The sequence below is a fragment of the Mizuhopecten yessoensis genome, unplaced genomic scaffold (genome assembly GCF_002113885.1).
Source record: "Mizuhopecten yessoensis strain PY_sf001 unplaced genomic scaffold, ASM211388v2 scaffold7087, whole genome shotgun sequence".
Classification (NCBI taxonomy): Eukaryota; Metazoa; Mollusca; class Bivalvia; order Pectinida; family Pectinidae; genus Mizuhopecten; species Mizuhopecten yessoensis.
In genome coordinates, this window is record NW_018406874.1 from 1150330 (window position 1) to 1170633 (window position 20304).

Consider the following 20304-nt stretch of genomic DNA (forward strand, 5'->3'; position numbering starts at 1 on the left):
TTGACATTACTGGTACAATCCATTTCTGCTCAAGAGTAAGTTTTGACATTACTGGTACAATCCATTTCTGCTCAAGAGTAAGTTTTGACATTACTGGTACAATCCATTTCTGCTCAAGAGTAAGTTTTGACATTACTGGTACAATCCATTTCTGCTCAAGAGTAAGTTTTGACATTACTGGTACAATCCATTTCTGCTCAAGAGTAAGTTTTGACATTACTGGTACAATCCATTTCTGCTCAAGAGTAAGTTTTGACATTACTGGTACAATCCATTTCTGCTCAAGAGTAAGTTTTGACATTACTGGTACAATCCATTTCTGCTCAAGAGTAAGTTTTGACATTACTGGTACAATCCATTTCTGCTCAAGAGTAAGTTTTGACATTACTGGTACAATCCATTTCTGCTCAAGAGTAAGTTTTGACATTACTGGTACAATCCATTTCTGCTCAAGAGTAAGTTTTGACATTACTGGTACAATCCATTTCTGCTCAGAGTAAGTTTTGACATTACTGGTACAATCTATTTCTGCTCCGAGTTAATTTTGACGTTACTGGTACAATCCATTTCTGCTCAAGAGTAAGTTTTGATGTTACTGGTACAATCCATTTCTGCTCCGAGTTAATTTTGACATTACTGGTACAATCCATTTCTGCTCAGAGTAAGTTTTGACATTACTGGTACAATCTATTTCTGCTCCGAGTTAATTTTGACGTTACTGGTACAATCCATTTCTGCTCAGAGAGTTAATTTTGCCCTGTATATGTTATTCCCATGTATAGTATCTTGTATACAAATATTGGCAACAGCTTAACTGTGACGACTATTTCCTGGTACATGTACTTGCAATTGACTCCTCACACCTTTAGGTGAAAATGAAGATCTTGCATAATGTAGATAATGGTACACCAGTGTGGGAAATAATGGACATAACATGACGTATCAACAAAGTATTTAGTGACGCATTGAGTGTGGGAACCAATTGGGTCTACATAAACACTCCATGACGTCATAGTGAAGTCTTGTGAATACCTGATCTAACTCTACAAGCTTTACCCAATACCAGGCTACATTTACTGCTCAATGTTTGATACAAACAATAGACTGCTGTACATGTGTATACCAGAAAACCTTCGAAGTTAATTACTGACATTAATTATATCATCATTGGGAGTGGCTTGTTTACCGATAGTCGATCTGAACCCCTAAATAAATAATCTGAGCACCTTGATTAGGTCCCCAAATAGCTGTTACAAATGCTCGGGTCCCTTTGCCTAAAACGTAAAATTAATCTGAACACCTTGATTTAGGTCCAAATAAAGCTGTTACAAATTATCAGGTCCCTTTTCCTAGAGCGTAAAAGTAATTCTTATCTGTATCAAATTCTCAGGTCCTGTGCTCTTTAACAATCACATCGTCCAGATTAAAAGAATCCATCCCTTCAGTGATGTGAGGTATGGATAAGGTTAATCAAACCCAAGGGATAAAACATTGAGCAGGAGACCCGAGGGTATTTTGCTCAATATTTTATCCCGAGGGTTTGAATAACCTTATCCTTACCTCACATCAGGGATGGATTCTATTTCTTGCTTATTGCTCTTGCATATGAAGCCCGGAGGGCAATTGTTAGTGACGTCAATGACCCTGACTGAACCTAAAACGGCATAAAATGACGTCACGAACAATATCGTGGTCTCGAAAGGTCACTATAATCATCCCGCCAGTCTGCGCGTGTAAGGATCTAGACCCGTAGGTTGGATAGACTTTTCCAGCACCGCCGGAAATGCGGATATCTCGGTCTAGTATGCAAGAATAAGCTTTCCTGTGATTTAAACTGCTGAGCTTTATATGGATGCAACGACTATGTGAATTATGTAGGAAAGTCAATTCCAGAAGTCAGTCATACAAATGTAATGATTTCGTTCATGTGGACGTAACCGTAGTCAAAGGATAATAATAATAATAATAATAATAATAATAATTCGAGGTTCTTATACAACGCTTTATCACAACCTAGTTCGTAGGTCGGCTCAAAGTGGTTCATAAATTAGTATCCGTGGTTATAGGGCCTTTGCAACCAGCCAATATCTTTCTCAACTCGACTGGAACAAGCGGAGTAAAGTATCTTGGTCAAAGATATAACACAGTGCCGTGCCGTGACTCGAACTCGCCACCCTTCGGTCATGAGCGCGGCGTCCTACCACTATAGACTACAACAGCCCACCCGAACACAATATTAAGTTGAAGACTCCATTAGGAACATTACACGGAAGATTTGAGGACCACGCGTTTTATGACTATGATATTTGAGAACGAAATATGCAGCAATGCGATGAGTATAGTATGAGTAAAAACGGGAAATAGGGGATGATATGATAGGAAAAAGGTGGAAAATAATTGCTCAGATTAACCCTGTATTAATTGATTGTAACCCGTTAAGCACATCATGAACGCCAATGTAAACGACAGGTATATATTGAAAAAGAAGAAAAACTCATTCAAATCTCCGAGAACTGATAATAGAATTTTAAGTACAGGAGGAAATTAATGCATTTTCTTCATCTGACAACTCGTCATCGTTAAACAGCAGTAATATACTTGAAATTGTCTCAGTGACGACACGGTGTTGTGAACAAATGCGGCATTGTAGCAAATAATGTTCGTTTGTAAGGGACTGTTAATAAATTTTCTACGATACAAGTAAAATGTTAGGGAACTGCACTCCATTCTATGTCTAGCTTGGTGAATCTGACCCAGCCTTCTACCGATAAAGTAGAAAGGTGGGACTTTGTGGGATGGTTCATACAGGTAATTTTTTAATCTAGATGTGGAGGGGTCACCTTTTATTGAGTCTGGCAAGTAGTTCCAACGATCAATTACGGAAGGCAGGAAAAACTTTCCTCTTACCCTTCTTTGTAATAAAATCATGGAAACTGGCTCAATCCCATTGTCTTGGAAAGCTGCAAACATTAATGTATTTATAAATGCAACGGTGAGAAAAATGATGTTTCTAGTTATCGTCCTATTTCAGATACCTCTTGCTTTAGCAAAATATTGTAATAGAAAAAGTAATTTTTGAATATCTATATAACTATTTGCGAGAATGTGAAATCATTACTAAGAACTAGTAAGGTTTTATTCCAGGAGATTCAACTGTGAATCAACTTCTTTTGATATATCATACGATTATGGATTCCCTTGATAAAGGACGAGAAATCCACTCTGTATTCTGTGACATAAGTAAAGCCTTCGATAGAGTGTGGCATGAAGGGTTATTATACAAACTAGACTCCTATGGTATTAAAGGAAACTTGCTAAGTTGGTTTAAAAATTACTTGTCAGAAAGAAAACAACGTCTTTTAACCGAGGGTATTTTCTCAACTTATCAATCTGTAAACGCTGGAGTTCCACAGGGATCTGTTTTAGGTCCCTTTTTATTTCTTTTGTATATTAATGATATAGCCGATATTGAAACTAGTGGCATAAAATTGTTTGCTGATGAAGCATCCTTAAGTAAAATAATTGAAAATAACAATATTGAAATAGCTAGTAAAAGTTCAGGAAATCTTTCAAATATTAGTACTTGGGGTAAAAAGTTGGATATTTATTTCAACCCTTCAAAAACTGTATCAATGATATTTACTAGGAAAAGAGACACGCAACATCCAGATATATATTTTAACATTAGCCCAGTTCAACAATAGCCCAGTTCAACAATAGCCCAGTTCAATCCCTACTCACAAACATCTAGGTGTTATTTTATCTGAAGATGGTAAATGGATTCCCCATGTAAATTATATGTATGAAAAGGCGTTTAAAAGGGTAAATATATTAAAATCACTTAAAAAACGAGTCTCAAGAAAAACTCTTTTTAAGATATATAAAACATATATTTTGCCTATATTGGATTATGCAGACGTCTTGTGGGACAATTTCACGGAACAATCTAAACAACTGCTTGAGTCTGTTCATTTAGAAGCTGCTAGAGTCATATCAGGATTGCGCAGAGGTACCTCTCATCATAAATTATACAAAGAACTTGTCTGGGAATCTCTCTCAGATAGACGACAAAAACATAAATTAATATTAATGTTTAAGATACTTCATGGCATGGCCCCGCAACATCTTAAAGATATAGTGCAACCGTTTATATATCACATTGAAAAATTAATGAAAGAAATCCATTAAGGACGACTAGATATTTCAACACTCCAATATGTAGAACAGTAAGCTACAGTATTCTACTAGCTTTTTTCCCCAAGTAGATTTAGGGAATTCAACTCATTCGCTCTCAATTTTGATTTATCCAATGTAAACTCTCTATCACAATTTAAAGCTCTACTCTTCAAAAATAATGTAACTGTCTCTGCTACAACAAAAACGTTTGCAAATGATGGCAGTCGAAATACAAATAAAAGTATGTGTCAACTTAGAAATGAAGCCAGCAATTTGAACTCTGACCTTTTTCTTGACTATTTAAAAGATTCTCCAATATGCACATGCAACCTTGGTGAAGAAACTGCGGAACATTTTTTTTATCTGTCCTCTATCAGCTATTCAACCATTCTCGATTGACACTTAGAAATCAGCTGATTAACCAAAATATAACCCATGACCGAAACCAATGCATTTGTACTACAATGTATATCAGAGTACATTATCAACACTAAAAGATTTGTTTAATCATAACTATACCTTGTACGGTGGGGACTAGTCCCGAATTATTCTGACGTTTTATCAACTTTTTTATATCGGTCTGTCGTCGATTAATGACGTTAATCGACGACAGACTGATATAAAAAAGTCAATAAAACGTCAGAATAATTCGGACTTGGTAGGGACATGGAGACACACTATATGAATTGTTTATGTTTTCTTAATGATTTCAATGACTGTACATATACCATACCGAAGTTGTAAGGAGAAGGCTTATATAGACTTTGCCTGATGCCCTATCCCTTTGCATATTTTTTGCAATAACATTTGTTGAAATGAAAGAATTCCTGTATAGACTAGTACGACATCAGATAGGACGAAAAACGTTGCCTTCACGGGTATTGTAGTCGTTACGCCGAGGGAGAATTTCTTCTAGGTATTTCGGGACGAGACCATGGACCATTTTATGAAAGTGGATTACCTTGTGATGTTTACGCATTTGCTCGAGAGGAAGCAAGCCCGTTTCAAGGTAAAGTTTAACTCTACTAGTGAGCCGAGTACCACCAATTTCTACACGTACGTGCTACTTCCAGTTGGAGGTCTTCTAATCAGTCGGACAGTCCCAAATAATATCTCCATACTTCAATATGGGCCGAATAAGAGTGAACTGCAAAGTTTGAAGACACCTGCGATCTAAGGTAAACTTAAATTTCTGTAAAATATTAATTTTCGTGATATCTTTGATTTTAAATAGTTAATGTGTTCGATCCAACAGCCATTTCCAGACAGAAGTAAACCAAGATGTGTATGTGACTTAACTTCAGTAATGGCTATATTATTCATGCTTAGAGGAGGAGGATGACGGGTAATAGTTTTCCTACTTATCAGTACGGTTTCTGTTTTCAGGATTACAATTTATCAACCATCTCTCATCCTCGGTATCCAGGGGTTACGCTCACTTTCGATCTATGCACCCCTGAAATTATCCTCGATTTCCAGGGGTTACGCTCACTTTCGCTCTCTGCACCCCTGGAATATGTCATAGCAAAATTGAAGGTACGAAGATAGCTGTTTGATTGGTCTCAGGTAAAAAAAACACCTGACCAACCGCTACGCTGATACCTGTCCTTTGAAGAATCAAAAGGACCGGCACTCGACTTCAAAGCATGTATTTTTCTACCGTTTCGCGACCGCGAGATTCTTTTGATGTACATCGAAGGATCGAACTAGCCTTCTTGTCTCATCAACAAGGTGATGCACACTGAACCTTCAATCTTGCTATGACATATTCCAGGGGTGTAGAGAGCGAAAGTGAACGAAACCCCTGGATATCGAGGATGACCATCTCTTGGACAAGTCATGAATTTTTATTTAAGTCATTATTTAGAATTCCGGCACTAATTCTTGGAGAATCGATGATGGTGTACAAGGAAGTGTCATCTGCAAATAACTAAATGGTAGCATTAATGTATTTTACAATATCATTGATAAAAATAAGAAACAAAAGGGGGCCCAATATGGAACCTTGAGGAACCCCAGCTTTAACGTTTGACCAATTTGAACTTTTTCCATTGATAACAACTCTCTGTTTACGATTACAAAGATGATTTTCAAACCAAATTAGTAATGAACCCCGAATGCCAAAACAAAATAGTTTATGAAGACGACCGTTATGCCAAACACGGTCGAAAGCTTTGCTTATATCACAGAAAACCATTCTTATTTCTTTACCGTTATCTAGAGTAAAAAATGTACATCATGAATGATGGCAAGAAGCTGGTTGACGGGTGAATCGCCATGTCGGAATCCTGACTGGTTAGATGACAAAAGGGAGTGGTTATGTAGGAAATTATAGATATACGTATAGACGCATTTTTCCATTAATTTACCGACTATATATAGTATAGAATATAGACATGTAGTTAGTTATAACGGACTTATCTTCTTCTTCTTTTTGTACACAAGGGTGACGTTTGCATTTTACCGCCGTTCAGATGAAAACACTCCCGAGATCACCCATGTCCAATCAGGGGTGTCACACAATGTTTATGATTATGCTCATTATACCTTGCCTAATTGTTGCTTCGTTGACATTCCCTTTATCTGGCTTTGAGGACGTGACATTACTTGGATTTGCTTAAATTTACATGGCGTGTATTGTCGATGAAGCAAGAAGCGCTTGTCCTTCTGGAACACTCGGTCTTAAATCTCATTGTACTTTTTTAATAGTTTTCGTGTGTTTCCTTTGTTGATTATTTGCTCTAGTTTTATCTTTTTCAGTTCGAATTACGGTTAAGATGTTCGGTATGTTCATTTAATCTAGATTTATTGACAATTAAGTTGTGTGATATACATAACAAAAAATACATAATATAATTAATCAACGTTTTACATGCATGAAGATAAATGGACAACGTCATAATTTTTTTATTTGTGTCGTTCCGTTTTATTTTGCGTGCTGTATTTCGCAAAATTAACCCGGAAGCGATGAAACGGTACTTCCGTTTTCTTCAGTCAACAGTCGTGGAAGACGTAAACACTCAAAATGAATGTTATATTGGCCGTGAAGCAGTACATCAGTAAGATGATTGACGAAAGTGGGCCTGGAATGAAAGTCCTACTTATGGACAAAGAGACTGTAAGCATGATACAGCATCGCTGCATAAGACACTCTAGATGTGAAACGTCACCTTCGGCTGTCAAACACTCGTTGTCAGTTTCGGACCACACTCGCTATCTCAAAATAATTTTGATATACCAGAAACAAGGGAACTCAGAAGTGTACAACAAAGAACGCTCCTCTTTCTTTAGACGGACGGGCAAAGCCAAATTTGAGAAATGAAAGTATTTTGAACTACTTACGAAAGGGAACCGTAATATCCTATTTAACTACGGGGTATCGAAACGTCTTAAATTCATGTACGAGTAACGGGATTTTAACATAATTTGCCAATCAATATTTAGGATCCCTGAATGAATGCGGCAAAATGTTGTAGAACCTAGGGATGTAAAGTAATTCCCCAGGGGAAGAAAAACAGGCCTTATGACCTACTCCAACAGTGTTAGAAGTTTACATGGCGAGATGCTTTTGACAGGCGCTGTGTCGCAGTCGGCAAAATCATATCCGATAGAAAAAAAGGCCGACTAGCGGTCTTTTATGTTATAGTAGTAGACTATGGCCTAAAATTCGAAAGAACGGTACATAATGCAAATATTTTGAAAAAAATAACCTTTCAGCTCAGGTTGGGTGATTTAAACCTAATATGTTATAAAGGATCCCTGGTCAATTGGATTCAATTAAAGACTGAAATAAAGAGTAATTATACTATAGTAATATGAAAGCAACGTATATGTTTGGAAGCTTAAGGTGATTCTAATTCATGAGGACAGCATGCGCAGTGTTGGTGACTGTTGTAATTAACAATTAATTACTTGTTAAGCATTCCACTGTTGGCTAAATGAACAATTCCAGTTATATATTGAAATTAAACTCCATGTGCACAGACCCTTAATTTTAGGTAAAATGCTTGATTACTATCAGATTAAAGAAATTGGAAAATTAACATCAGTAGTCTGTAAAATTATTTCACTGCTAACATATCTTAACTTCATAAAAAAAAACTATTTTCATTTTAGGCAATCATATCTGGACTTTCTGTAACAAATCTTAACCCTGCAGGTCTAATATCTAAAAAAACATCATGGCCATAATAGAGTTTTAAATATACAAGGAGCCATCATATCCTTTCTTTAATATTTCTACTTTATTTTTTCCAGACCAGTATTGTGAGTATGGTGTATGCCCAGTCAGAAATTCTACAGAAGGAGGTATACCTATTTGAGAGGATAGATTCGTCAGCCAGAGAAACTATGAAACACCTGAAGTGTATATGTTTCCTGAGACCAACCCGAGACAATGTAGAACTGCTGGCACAGGAACTGAGGATGCCAAAATATGGCCTTTATTATATATGTAAGTTCAAGTGATATTGTGAATGTTTAGACAGCTTTGATTCTGCACAGTTTAATTTACAATTCCAAGAAAATCAAATTTAAATCACTTGTTCAAATAACAAAAACAGATTTCCATCTTGTTCCCATGTTATACAAACAATATCAGGGATTTATTTGGCCGAGTTTAACAGCCTAATACAGTCTGCTTACCCTGGCAAAAATAGTGCTTTATTTTCCCAAAAAGAAGAAAAAAATCATGATTATCTTCCCGATTTCCAAAACAAATAGGTTCTATTTCCCCAATTCATGTTGGAACAGGCTGTTGTAAAAGTTAGGTTAAAAATCACTAAATATATCACATTTAGTACCTAATTGATCCAGAAATGCCTTGAACATAATATATATACTATAATTGCTCTGATTGTTGTTTTTTGAAAGTTTGCACATTTTACCAATTCACTGAATATACCATAGGATTTTGCCAAGGAAAGTTTCAATGAAGAAAGGTAGTACTGGCAAAAGCATGGTCATATCAACTAAAAAAAAAGACTCATCAAAATATTTCATAGTTCCATCAGTATTTCTGTAAAGATGATGAGCTATAAAGAAAACTGTCGATTGTTTTTCTTCCCTCCCCAGATTTCAGCAATGTGATCAGTAAACAGGATGTAAAGGTGTTAGCAGAGGCAGATGACCAGGAAGTTGTACGAGAAGTACAGGTAAGTACAGCTGAAATATGACACCCTTATAATATATGTTGCAGTTTTCCATAAGTTATCTTTTAAGTAAGATTTTAATCTTCTATTAGGTTCTAAGTAGTTACAAGTACAGCCTCATTTCTTTTTGTTTAACATTCCCAAAACTAAGATGACTAAACATATGTTGTATAGACCGAAATACGCTTGAGATTTGATCACATAAACCTGTATACATGGTATAGCTAGCTCCCCCTGTTAAATGTAAACCTAAACAACCAGGATATGATTAGTCCAACAGTATAAAATCTAAACATATGGTTATAGTAATCAGAAAAGATTGCTACTGTATGACATGTTGACCATTACACTTATTTCTGTTTGTTTCAGGAATTTTTTGGTGATTTCATAGCAGTCAATCCACACTTATTTACTCTGAATATTCTTGGCTGTAGTCAGGTAAATATATATTTCAAATTCATCCATATACAAATTTTGAAATGCTGTATATCAGGGAATTTTCTCCCAGTCATACTATCGCTCTCTGCCATGTTGGTTATAACCCACATTGCCTGATGTTAATTACTTTTATTTAATTGTTTAGTAGTGTTTGCTGTAATAATAAATTTGCCCTCGTTACAGAGGGCGCTTAAAGAAGAAAAAGAAACTGCAGCGAAAATTTCTCTTTCACAGTAGTTTGTAAAATATTGAAACGATTTATAGAATTTGATGAAAACACACATGTATCATGCACATGTACTTTCAGGCCCTGAATTGGTCGCCTTCCTCCCTCACTAGGACTACCCAGGGATTAACAGCTGTGTTGTTATCCCTGAAGAAATGTCCAATGATACGCTACCAGAACTCCTCTGAAATGGCCCGCAGACTGGCAGAGAATGTCAGAGTAAGCTTTTTCATCTTTGATTTCTTGCTGTTATAATAAAAATGAGTAGACACAGGCTACCTTTATTTTAATAAGACTGGTTAATTTGGAGCTTGATTGTTTAGGATATGGACCAGCTTAATACTATGCCTTGTCCATTACTGTGCCCATAGAGCCTCGTCCTATTATACCTTGTTCATTACTGTGCCCATAGAGCCTCATCCTACTATACCTTGTTCATTACTGTGCCCATAGAGCCTCGTCCTACTATGCCTTGTTCAATACTGTGCCCATAGAGCCTCTTCCTACTATACCTTGTTCATTACTGTGCCCATAGAGCCTCGTTCTACTATGCCTTATTCATTACTGTGCCCATAGAGCCTCGTCCTTCTATGCCTTGTTCATTACTGTGCCCATAGAGACTCTTCCTACTATGACTTGTTCATTACTGTGCCCATAGAGCCTCGTTCTACTATGCCTTATTCATTACTGTGCCCATAGAGCCTCGTCCTACTATACCTTGATCATTATTGTGCCCATAGAGCCTCGTCCTACTATGACTTGTTCATTACTATGCCCATAGAGCCTCGTCCTACTATGACTATAATTACATCACAACATCTCAAGTACTTTACCATGTTACCCATAAAAACATTTGAACTAAAAACAAAACTTCCAATGAATTCACATATGTTATATTCATTATATAAATATGGACCTTGACCTTTGAAATATATTTCCAGTAATATGTTAATCATTGGCGTATATTTCTATTCTCAGAGTACAATCAGTAAGGAGGCAGCATTATTTGAGTTCAGAAAGACTGATGTAGCTCCAGTGTTATTAGTACTTGACAGACGAGACGATCCTGTCACACCTTTACTTAATCAGGTACACACATAATGAAATGTATTACTGGACAGGGGAGATAATCCTGTCACGTCTTTACTTAATCAGGTACACACATAACATAATGTATTACTGGACAGGGGAGATAATCCTGTCACGCCTTTACTTAATCAGGTACACACATAACATAATGTATTACTAGACAGGAGAGAAAATCCTGTCACGCCTTTACTTAATCAGGTACACACATAATGTAATGTATTACTTGACAGGGGAGATAATCCTGTCACGCCTTTACTTAATCAGTTACACACATACCGTAGTGTTTCACTGGACAGGAGAGATAATCCTGTCACGCCTTTACTTAATCAGGTACACACATAATGTAATGTATTACTTGACAGGGGAGATAATCCTGTCACTCCTCGACTCATACCGAAATGTATCAATGGACAGGGGAGATAATCCAGTTTCCCCTTAACTGAATCAGGAACACACATACCGTAAAATATCACTGGACAGGGGATATAATCCTGTCCCACCTTTACTTAATCAGGTACACACTTACTGTAATGTATCACTGGACAGGGGAGATAATCCCGTCACTACTCTACTTACCAGTTAATCAGGAACACACATACCATAATGTTTCACTTGACAGGGGAGATAATCCTGTCCCACCTTTACTTAATCAGGTACTCACATACCGTAATGTATCACTGGACAGGGAAGGTAATCCTGTCACTCACTTTCACATATATTTCAATGTGTCACTAGACAGATGAAACAATCCTGCCATTCCTTTACTTAATCATGTACACACATATCGTCTCACGCAACAGGGAGATAATCCTGTCACTCTCTTACTTAATCATGTACAAACATATCGTCTCACTCAACATGGGAGATAATCCTGTCACTCTCTTACTTTAGTATGTACACGCAAAATGTATCTAGATATAGATGAATGTAAAAGGGATGATGATATGAAGTAAGAATTTTGTTTGTGTTGTTTTGATTAATTCTTTAAAACGATCTTCATGGATTATGGAGAAAGATTAGTCACATGTTGAAATTGAAATTTTAAAAAACATCTGAAAGATATCCCTAAGGATCAGAAGCTTCACTAGATTACCATGTACCGATACAGAGCTGCAGTAATTTTAGACCACTGATGATGCATACTCTAAGTAGATAATATTTGGATTCTGTGATTTTTGAATATCTACACTACAAATCAGATGTTGAATTTCATGAAGAATTGTTTTTCAAAAGATTCTTAATGACATGTTCAGAACCGAGGGAAGGATCTATAGATTAATTCACATGATTGTCCCAGTAAGATCATTGTGAGAAGACACAGTCTATTGATTGTTATATGTCATAGTCCCTAACTTAAGTTATAAAGAGCAGTCCTACTTCTGTTGACCAGTGGACATACCAGGCTATGGTACACGAGTTACTGGGGATCAACAATAACCGTATCAACCTTGCACACATACCCGGTGTCACCAAAGACCTACAGGAAGTTGTCCTCTCTGCTGAACATGATGAGTTTTATGCAAATGTAAGTTTTTAGCCCACGATCAGACTTTGCCTAAAGAGATTATTTTGAGATGATTTCAAAATTCTTCTTCAGATATTTGTTTGAATCAGAACCTTAAAAACCAAGAGTTATACATCCATGTAAGAAATCACATGGATTATAAACAGCTTTGAAAATCTTCTCTCAAATTCCATTTTGACCTATAATGCTCTGTATTTCATCAATATAATCACCTAAATGTGTAGATGCAGATTTGTGGAAATTGAGACTCTGGTACCTCTTAAGGGGCTAAAGCCAGTCAGTTGAGTTCTATCTTTAACAGTTATTGTCAAACTGTTCTGTTTTTTTCTACCACAAGTTAAATTGTCGAGTTATCTGTTATAAACCACTTATGAAGTGTGTGTCTTTCAACTTTCTGTAAAGAGTGAAGCATTTATCGTAATGTGCTGTTTGTTAGACAAAATATCTACATAACTGGAAAGATACTTATAAATAATTTACTGATTTAATCCATTGATGATTTTTCTAGCTAGATGACGATCATTTAGGTATGATTTTATGTTTTATTTGATCAATCTTTCTGATGACAGAAGTAACATTAACAGGTTATTATTTGGGGGCTTTAACTACAAGTGTTCAGTGGTCTGTCTTTGTTTCTAGAATATGTACAATAACTTTGGAGAAATTGGAACAAACATAAAAGATTTGATGGAGGAATTCCAGAAAAAGTCCAAAAGTCAAGCCAAGGTGGAATCTATAGCAGATATGAAGGTAAGCAATGTATCCTATCAGAGGCGGTTTGGGCATTGTCTGAATAGTTTTATAACTTCTGGAGTTTTATAGTACACGGGGGGAAATGATGGAATAGAGACAAAACAAACATAATACAACTGGGGCTTTCATTTTCCTAGCATCTGATTTTACTACAACTTGTTTTTGTTAGATTTCAGTTGTACAAGTTCGTTTGCACAAAGCCAGATAAAGCACATTGTTTTGTCTCATGCATGGTCAGGTTTTCAGAACTTCCGTTGAATATAAAAAAATGTTCCTGTTTTGATCCAGTTTATTTTCTGTTTCAGGCGTTTATAGAGACGTAAACCCAGTTAATTTTCTGTTTCAGGCGTTTATAGAGACGTACCCCCAGTTTAAGAAGATGTCTGGTGCTGTAGCTAAGCATGTGACAGTGGTGGGAGAGCTCTCCAGGCTGGTCAGTAAGATCAACCTCCTTGAGGTGTCTGAAACAGAGCAGGAGCTGGCATGTCAGGGGGATCACTCAGCTTGTCTACAGGTAAGGTCAGAGGTTAACAGGTAAGATCACCGCCCACCAGGTCAGAGGTCAAGGATCTGGTTTAAAACAAATGCAGCCAATGTTGAATCCCCCCACTTATATCTACTTGTGCTGCTAACTCTATGTAATACTGCTTGCCTGTGTTAAATTTGCCCTCTCGTCCAAAAGGGGGCAATTTGTCTATATTGCTATTAACAACTTCTTCTGTAGAATTATGCCATGGTTATCGATCATATTTGGTCAGAAGCATTCATGAGAGGCAGGGATTCAAAATTGTACAAATGGTGGGGCCAAAAAAAGGTTTATTACTTGGAAATGGTTGAGATCCCCACAGTATAACCATATATACAATTGTGGAGTATAAAGCGAAGCATGCACATTTGCTTCCAGGATGGCCTAGGGTCTGGCCTCACCCTTTGAGACATAGTCCCTGGGTCATAACTCTGAAACGGTTGAGATCCCCACCCCAGAACTACATATACAAATGCTTGGCACAAAGAGACAAAGGTAGTCATGGTATTAGAATAGACCCTGGGGTCTGACCGAACCCCTAGGGACCTAGTTTCTTAGTCACAGCTTGGAAACAGTTGAGATCCCCACCCTATAACCATGCATATATACAATTGCTGAGTATAAAGAGATGAATGCACATATGCTTTCAGGATGGCCTTGGGGTATGCCCCACCCTTGCAGACTTAATCCCTGGGTCATAACTTTGAAACGGTTGGGATCCCCACCCCATGACTATAAATACAAATGCTGCACAAAAAGAGACGAATGCAGTCATGATATTAGAATTGATCCAGGGGTCACATCTGGGAAACAGTTGAGATCCCCACCCCATAACCATACATTAAATTGCTGGGCATGAAAAATCTAATACAGACATACTACAAGAATTGGCGTTGGTGTTTGGCATATTCCCTTGAATCTCATTTGGAGAATATTTTGCCATGATTGCTTAGATATCCAGGTGAGAGATTCAGGCCCTGTGGGCCTCTTTTTTATAGTAATTATCAGGCGTTATTCCTAGGTTTATCAACCTATACACGTCTGATCGTAAGTCAAGGTTGATGGGTATGTTTATATATTTGTATGCATGAGAGGTGATGGGTCAACATCAATGGATAATTGTATGTATGGTCAATGATGGGTTATCAAAGGTCATAGACACAGGTCAATCAGTATTCATTTGTATACATGAAAGGTCATAGGTCAATGTGAATGAGTGTGTATATATACATATAAACTAAACATCATAGGCCTAAGTTAATGGGTATGTGCATTTGTATACATGAAGGGTCATTTCCATTCCTCTTTAATTGTGTAATTGGTATCCATTTGTATTTATGAAAGGTCATTTGTAAAAGTTGATTGGTATGTATTTGTTTGCATGTAAGATCATAGGTCAAAATTTCATTTAAAATATCCAGTTATAATTCATTTTGATTGAAAAAATCCTGATATTATTTTTGAGAGTTGATATATATTCTTTTAACTAATTATTGACCAACTTTTCTGGTATACCTATAATGTCAAAAGTATCCAAATAACTCATTTACAGTTATTTTCCTGTGATCTGTTTTGTAGAAAATTAAGGGTCTGCTTAATGGAGACAAGACGCCCCAGCTGGACATGCTGCGTCTGGTGATGCTGTATGCCCTACGTTATGAGAGTCATAGCAACAATGACGTGTCAGGCTTGGTCGAGGCTCTACGCAGGAAAGGTCTCAGCGAAAAACACCGATCGGTATGTTAAATTACAGACGGCTTGTCTAGTAAGGGAAACGGACAAAGCCAGATACTCTAAACATTTTGGCAGAAATTTGAAATTGCTATGTCTTACAAATATATTGAGGACATAAAGATTGTAAGTTAGACATTATTGTGACATGACATTGAATACAATAAAAAATGATTTATTTCTGTTCTGACAGATGGTACATGCAGTGTTACAGTACGGGGGGAGGAAGGCCCGTGGCAGTGATCTGTTTGGTAATCAGGACCCAGTTGCCATCACCAAACGCTTCCTCAAGGGTTTAAAGGTAAACCGAGTCCAAAATAAATCCCTATCAAAGTTCATGATGTGTCATTTTCTTAATTCAGTGATTCTGTTCCCTGTAAAATTGGAATAGATTTTACTGAGTACATCTTTTGATTATTCAGGGAGTGGAGAATGTTTATACACAACATAAGCCTCTGATGTACAGCATCCTTGACCAGCTGATCAAGGGCAAGCTCAAGGAGGGAGCCTATCCTTATTTGGGCACAGGTCAATTAAGAGATAAGTATGTATACCTACCATAAACTGCTTTGTTTGTAAACTGATTTGATTTCTATATATTTCTTTATGCTAAATTTTACATCCCCAAAGATCTTGAGCAAACAATGTTTCCTGCTCTTTCCTGCAGGTCCCGTTTATGTGTGAGCTGAAAGTTATTCTCCCTATATAACATGCTCCACACTTTTTCGGTGTTTTAGATAACTATAGGATTTTTTCAGGCTCCATGTTATGAAGGAGTTTAAGGTTATCTCCCTTTTTCAGGCCCCAGGACATTGTGGTGTTTATGATAGGTGGAGCAACTTATGAGGAGGCTTTAGCCGTCCACACCCTAAATAGATCAAGTCCTGGGGTGAGGATCGTCCTTGGGGGAACCACCGTACACAACTTTAAAAGGTATGTCTAAAGCGATTATCACAGCTTTCATGATTTTGAGGTGCTAATCTTACTAATCTGTTCCAGCTGAATGAATCACATGTACTTCTATGAAAATTGTTTCAAGACTGTTATTAATCCATTTGGTCAATTCTTGGTTTAGATGTGTAGAATATGATTGTTTTATATCAAAACAACACATGTTCAAGGACCAGTAGACATACTCTATACAAAAAAACTTCCACATAGTAAAGAACCCCACTATTTGCTATTTTCCGGTAAAATTAATTCTCTTCAAGTATTAACATCATCTCCTTTGTATAAGTATGATGTGTACCTTTTACTGATATGATAATCATGTCAATTGTTATGTTCAGCAAACGATAAACTATGGGGATCACATCCCAATACACTGTATGCATTTCCCTGGCAAAGTGTCCTTGAAAAATGCAGCTGCAAAACGTGTCCAACTCAATTTTTTTCCTGATTTTCCATGTTTAGGTAATTTGTATTTAGAATTTCTATGCCCACTTGGCTTGTATTGAAACTTATCTAAATATCTTTTGAAACAAAACATAATTCCAGATATTGTTATTTTCCAGCTTTTTAGACGAGGTATCCCAGGCCGTTGGAGGTCAGCCATCAAGCCGGTCAGAGGGAAGGTCAAGACAGTGGTGATCAACGATTAGTGGTTTACACAAATATCAAAAACAATGTTACCATTAATGTGATCAGTGGTGATCAACGATTAGTGGTTTACACAAATATCAAAAACAATGTTACCATTACAATTATTTATATCCTCATAAAACAGATTTGCTGACCTGACATCTGGGGCCTGTTCGTTTATGTGGAACAACAGGTTTGCCTGTTTTTAAATGCAACATTTTTGGGTGTAAATTATTGCGAACATGGGAATGTTTATGCAGGCCTTGCAAGGTTTTGTCAAGGCTCGCCTGAAAACAGCACCTGATAACTAGGTCTGACCTTATTTCATAAACGAACAACTCTGGTCCAACCGTTTGGATTGTGATAAAAGAAAGTGGCCCTGGAGAAAATGAATCAACAAAAATACTCTCTTGAACAATTACGTTTTGTTATAAAATCTGTTAATATATATTCCTGTAAGTGTGCACATTATAATTGTCCTAGTCTGATGATAATCTGTGATTAAGGAGAAGACGTGAACAGGACAGAAACACCTACCCAGGATAAACGTGTGTGTGGAGTCACAGAAGGGTGGAGACACATCATCCTAGATAAGTGATGTATCTTCTATATCTTTGTCGATTATACAGTGGATATTAAGAAGTTATACAGAGTTCATGCTGGTGAAAGAAAATCCAGGAAAAAGTGGGAACAACACGGCAAATCTCTTCCAAACGTCGGAATTCATTGGAGCAACATTGACATGTTTCGATTTATGTATGTAAAGTGTTGAAAATTATTACTTCTCGGAACATATTGTTGAGGGAGACTTGTGTATAATGGAAATATGAATAAAGAAATTTGGGGCACATGCAATCTGTGTAAAACGTGACCACCGCCATGTTTTAGTGGGTTTTGTAGGTTGTTATAACTGCTGATGGGTGTCTTGTGATGTTGGTTCACTAAGACCAAAAATAGTCAGTCTTAAATTCATGTAAATAATGTCAGTTATTTGTAAATTAATATTTATATTTAATTTCCTATAAGAATTGTAATACAAAAGTCAAATTTACATTCCGTACAAATCCCGTTGTTTGTGATTATCTGGTAGCTGTGTTGTGGAATTGAATGGTCTTGATTGCCTGTGACCAGGTACCCGAGTTGTTTAGAGCGTCTGTTTAGATTTCTGAGGTCTCGGGTTTGCCCCAGTCTGCTCCTTCCTTTTCCTTTTCTGTCGAATCTGTACTGATCTTTTTAACATACATGTTAGTCCATTAGTTTCTTAGTGTAGCCATATATTTATCTATTTTATTTGTAAATTTGCTGTATGGTACATTATTTAAGAGTCTTAATGTGGTTCATTCTGTTAAAATCTTTTTGGCAATACTTTTCAGAAACAGTTTAATTAATGGTTGTCTGTGTATTTACTTGTTGTACAGATAATTCATGGTTCAATTAAGGGTCAGTGCAATATAAATGTAATCACGGTACCATACTTTTTACTAGGTCACAAAAACAGCCTCACCTTCATATATAAGTAACATAAGAACACGGATGGTTGTGGAAATGGAAGGTTATGTACAACACATTTACTATGCACAACAATATCAAGTACAAAGGTGTAAAGAGTTAAGTCGACAAAAGTGGTTTGTGATGGAAGTGAAATTATATCATGGTGAAACAGAATTTGTGTGAAACTAACTAATTGATTATAACAAAAATTATTATACTAACTTTAAAAAAAAAATGGAGCTACATAAAGCATGAGATTTTAGTACCAAGAGCACGAGACCTTGATTACATGGGATAATGAGTCGAGATTGTAAGACTCACGCTCAGATCCTGAGAGTTGACATGTTTACATGGTAAACTTGATGCGAGTGAATCGATACAGGGTGAAATGTTACGCGAGTGAATTAATACATAGTGAAATGTTATGTGAGTCAATTGATACATGGTGAAATGTTATGTGAGTGAAATTATACAGGGTGAAATGTTATGTGAGTGTAATTATACATGGTGAAATATTACGTGAGTGAAATTATACATGGTGAAATATTACGTGAGTGAAATTATACATGGTGAAATATTACGTGAGTGAAATTATACAAGGTGAAATATTACTTGAGTAAAAATTAGGTGTTGTAGATGAAATTATTCTATGGTGAAACTAGATGTGAGTGAAATTCAACTTTGTTGAATTTCAATGTAAATAAAATTATATTACAGTGAAAGGTGATGCAAGTTAAATTATACAAAGGTCAATTGTGATGTTAGTGAAATTACAATATTTACAGTATACATAGTTGATATAGAAATATCGTACATTTTATACATATAACCAATGACCGATGTGTACAACCCCGTCATATTCGGCATCTTGTTGGACATTGACTGATATATTTATCTGGTATATCTGCATCATTTGTAAACCTAGAAATCTTGTTGAGGAAATATGTTTGTATATGTACTGCGTGAGATAAATTACATCCAGTCTGGGGGATATCTGTGCGGTCCTTACAATTGTTAGAATATTTTTTTTATTTGTACTACTTGTACATGTATAGATACTTTCTTGTTGTTTATTGTGGAAATTGATTAAAGTGAGATATCCTAAATTCATTGACTGTATAAAGTAATGTTGTATGTGAACGTTGATTTACTGCATTCATGTATAGTCACAGCTGGAAACAGCATTGTACATGTTTTCAGCAGCTTTGTGAAGTTTGTGACATAAACACCTTCATGTTAAATTTTATTTGTTGTAATTTTTTCAAGACTCATGTTGATGCATCAGAAGAGAAAGTACTTTCTTTATTCATTCCAATGTTTATACTTTCAATAGAAATATGTACATTATGGTTACATACTGTTAAGTTACCTGTATCAGGCCCCTGGAACTTGAAACAACTGTAGATTTAAGTGCAATTCTAGATGTTAACGTATTTAATTTCTCTTTGAATTTGGTCTAAATTTGGTGAATTAGTTCGTATATATATAAACTACATACATGTAAATGTATGTAAACCATGTATGTAAACTCGCTTCATATTGAACATAAAACAAATCAAGTTAGGCTTAGATCTTAACTTTTGATGTTCCTGGAACCTAGTGTCTGTATATAAAAGTG

General features: G+C 36.3%; 1 protein-coding gene across 1 annotated transcript; it reads left to right on the forward strand.

Moving 5' to 3' along the window:
• Positions 1 to 7149: 7149 nt before the first annotated feature.
• LOC110453084 (vacuolar protein sorting-associated protein 45-like) lies at positions 7150 to 17977 on the forward strand. Its single transcript, XM_021501915.1, has 14 exons — positions 7150 to 7294; positions 8434 to 8629; positions 9250 to 9329; positions 9696 to 9764; positions 10072 to 10209; positions 10969 to 11079; positions 12470 to 12604; positions 13244 to 13354; positions 13704 to 13871; positions 15462 to 15620; positions 15808 to 15915; positions 16037 to 16158; positions 16416 to 16547; positions 17129 to 17977. Exons 1-14 carry the CDS (start codon positions 7202 to 7204, stop codon positions 17202 to 17204), a joined length of 1698 nt encoding a protein of 565 aa, XP_021357590.1. The 5' UTR covers positions 7150 to 7201; the 3' UTR covers positions 17205 to 17977.
• The last annotated feature ends 2327 nt before the right edge of the window (positions 17978 to 20304 follow it).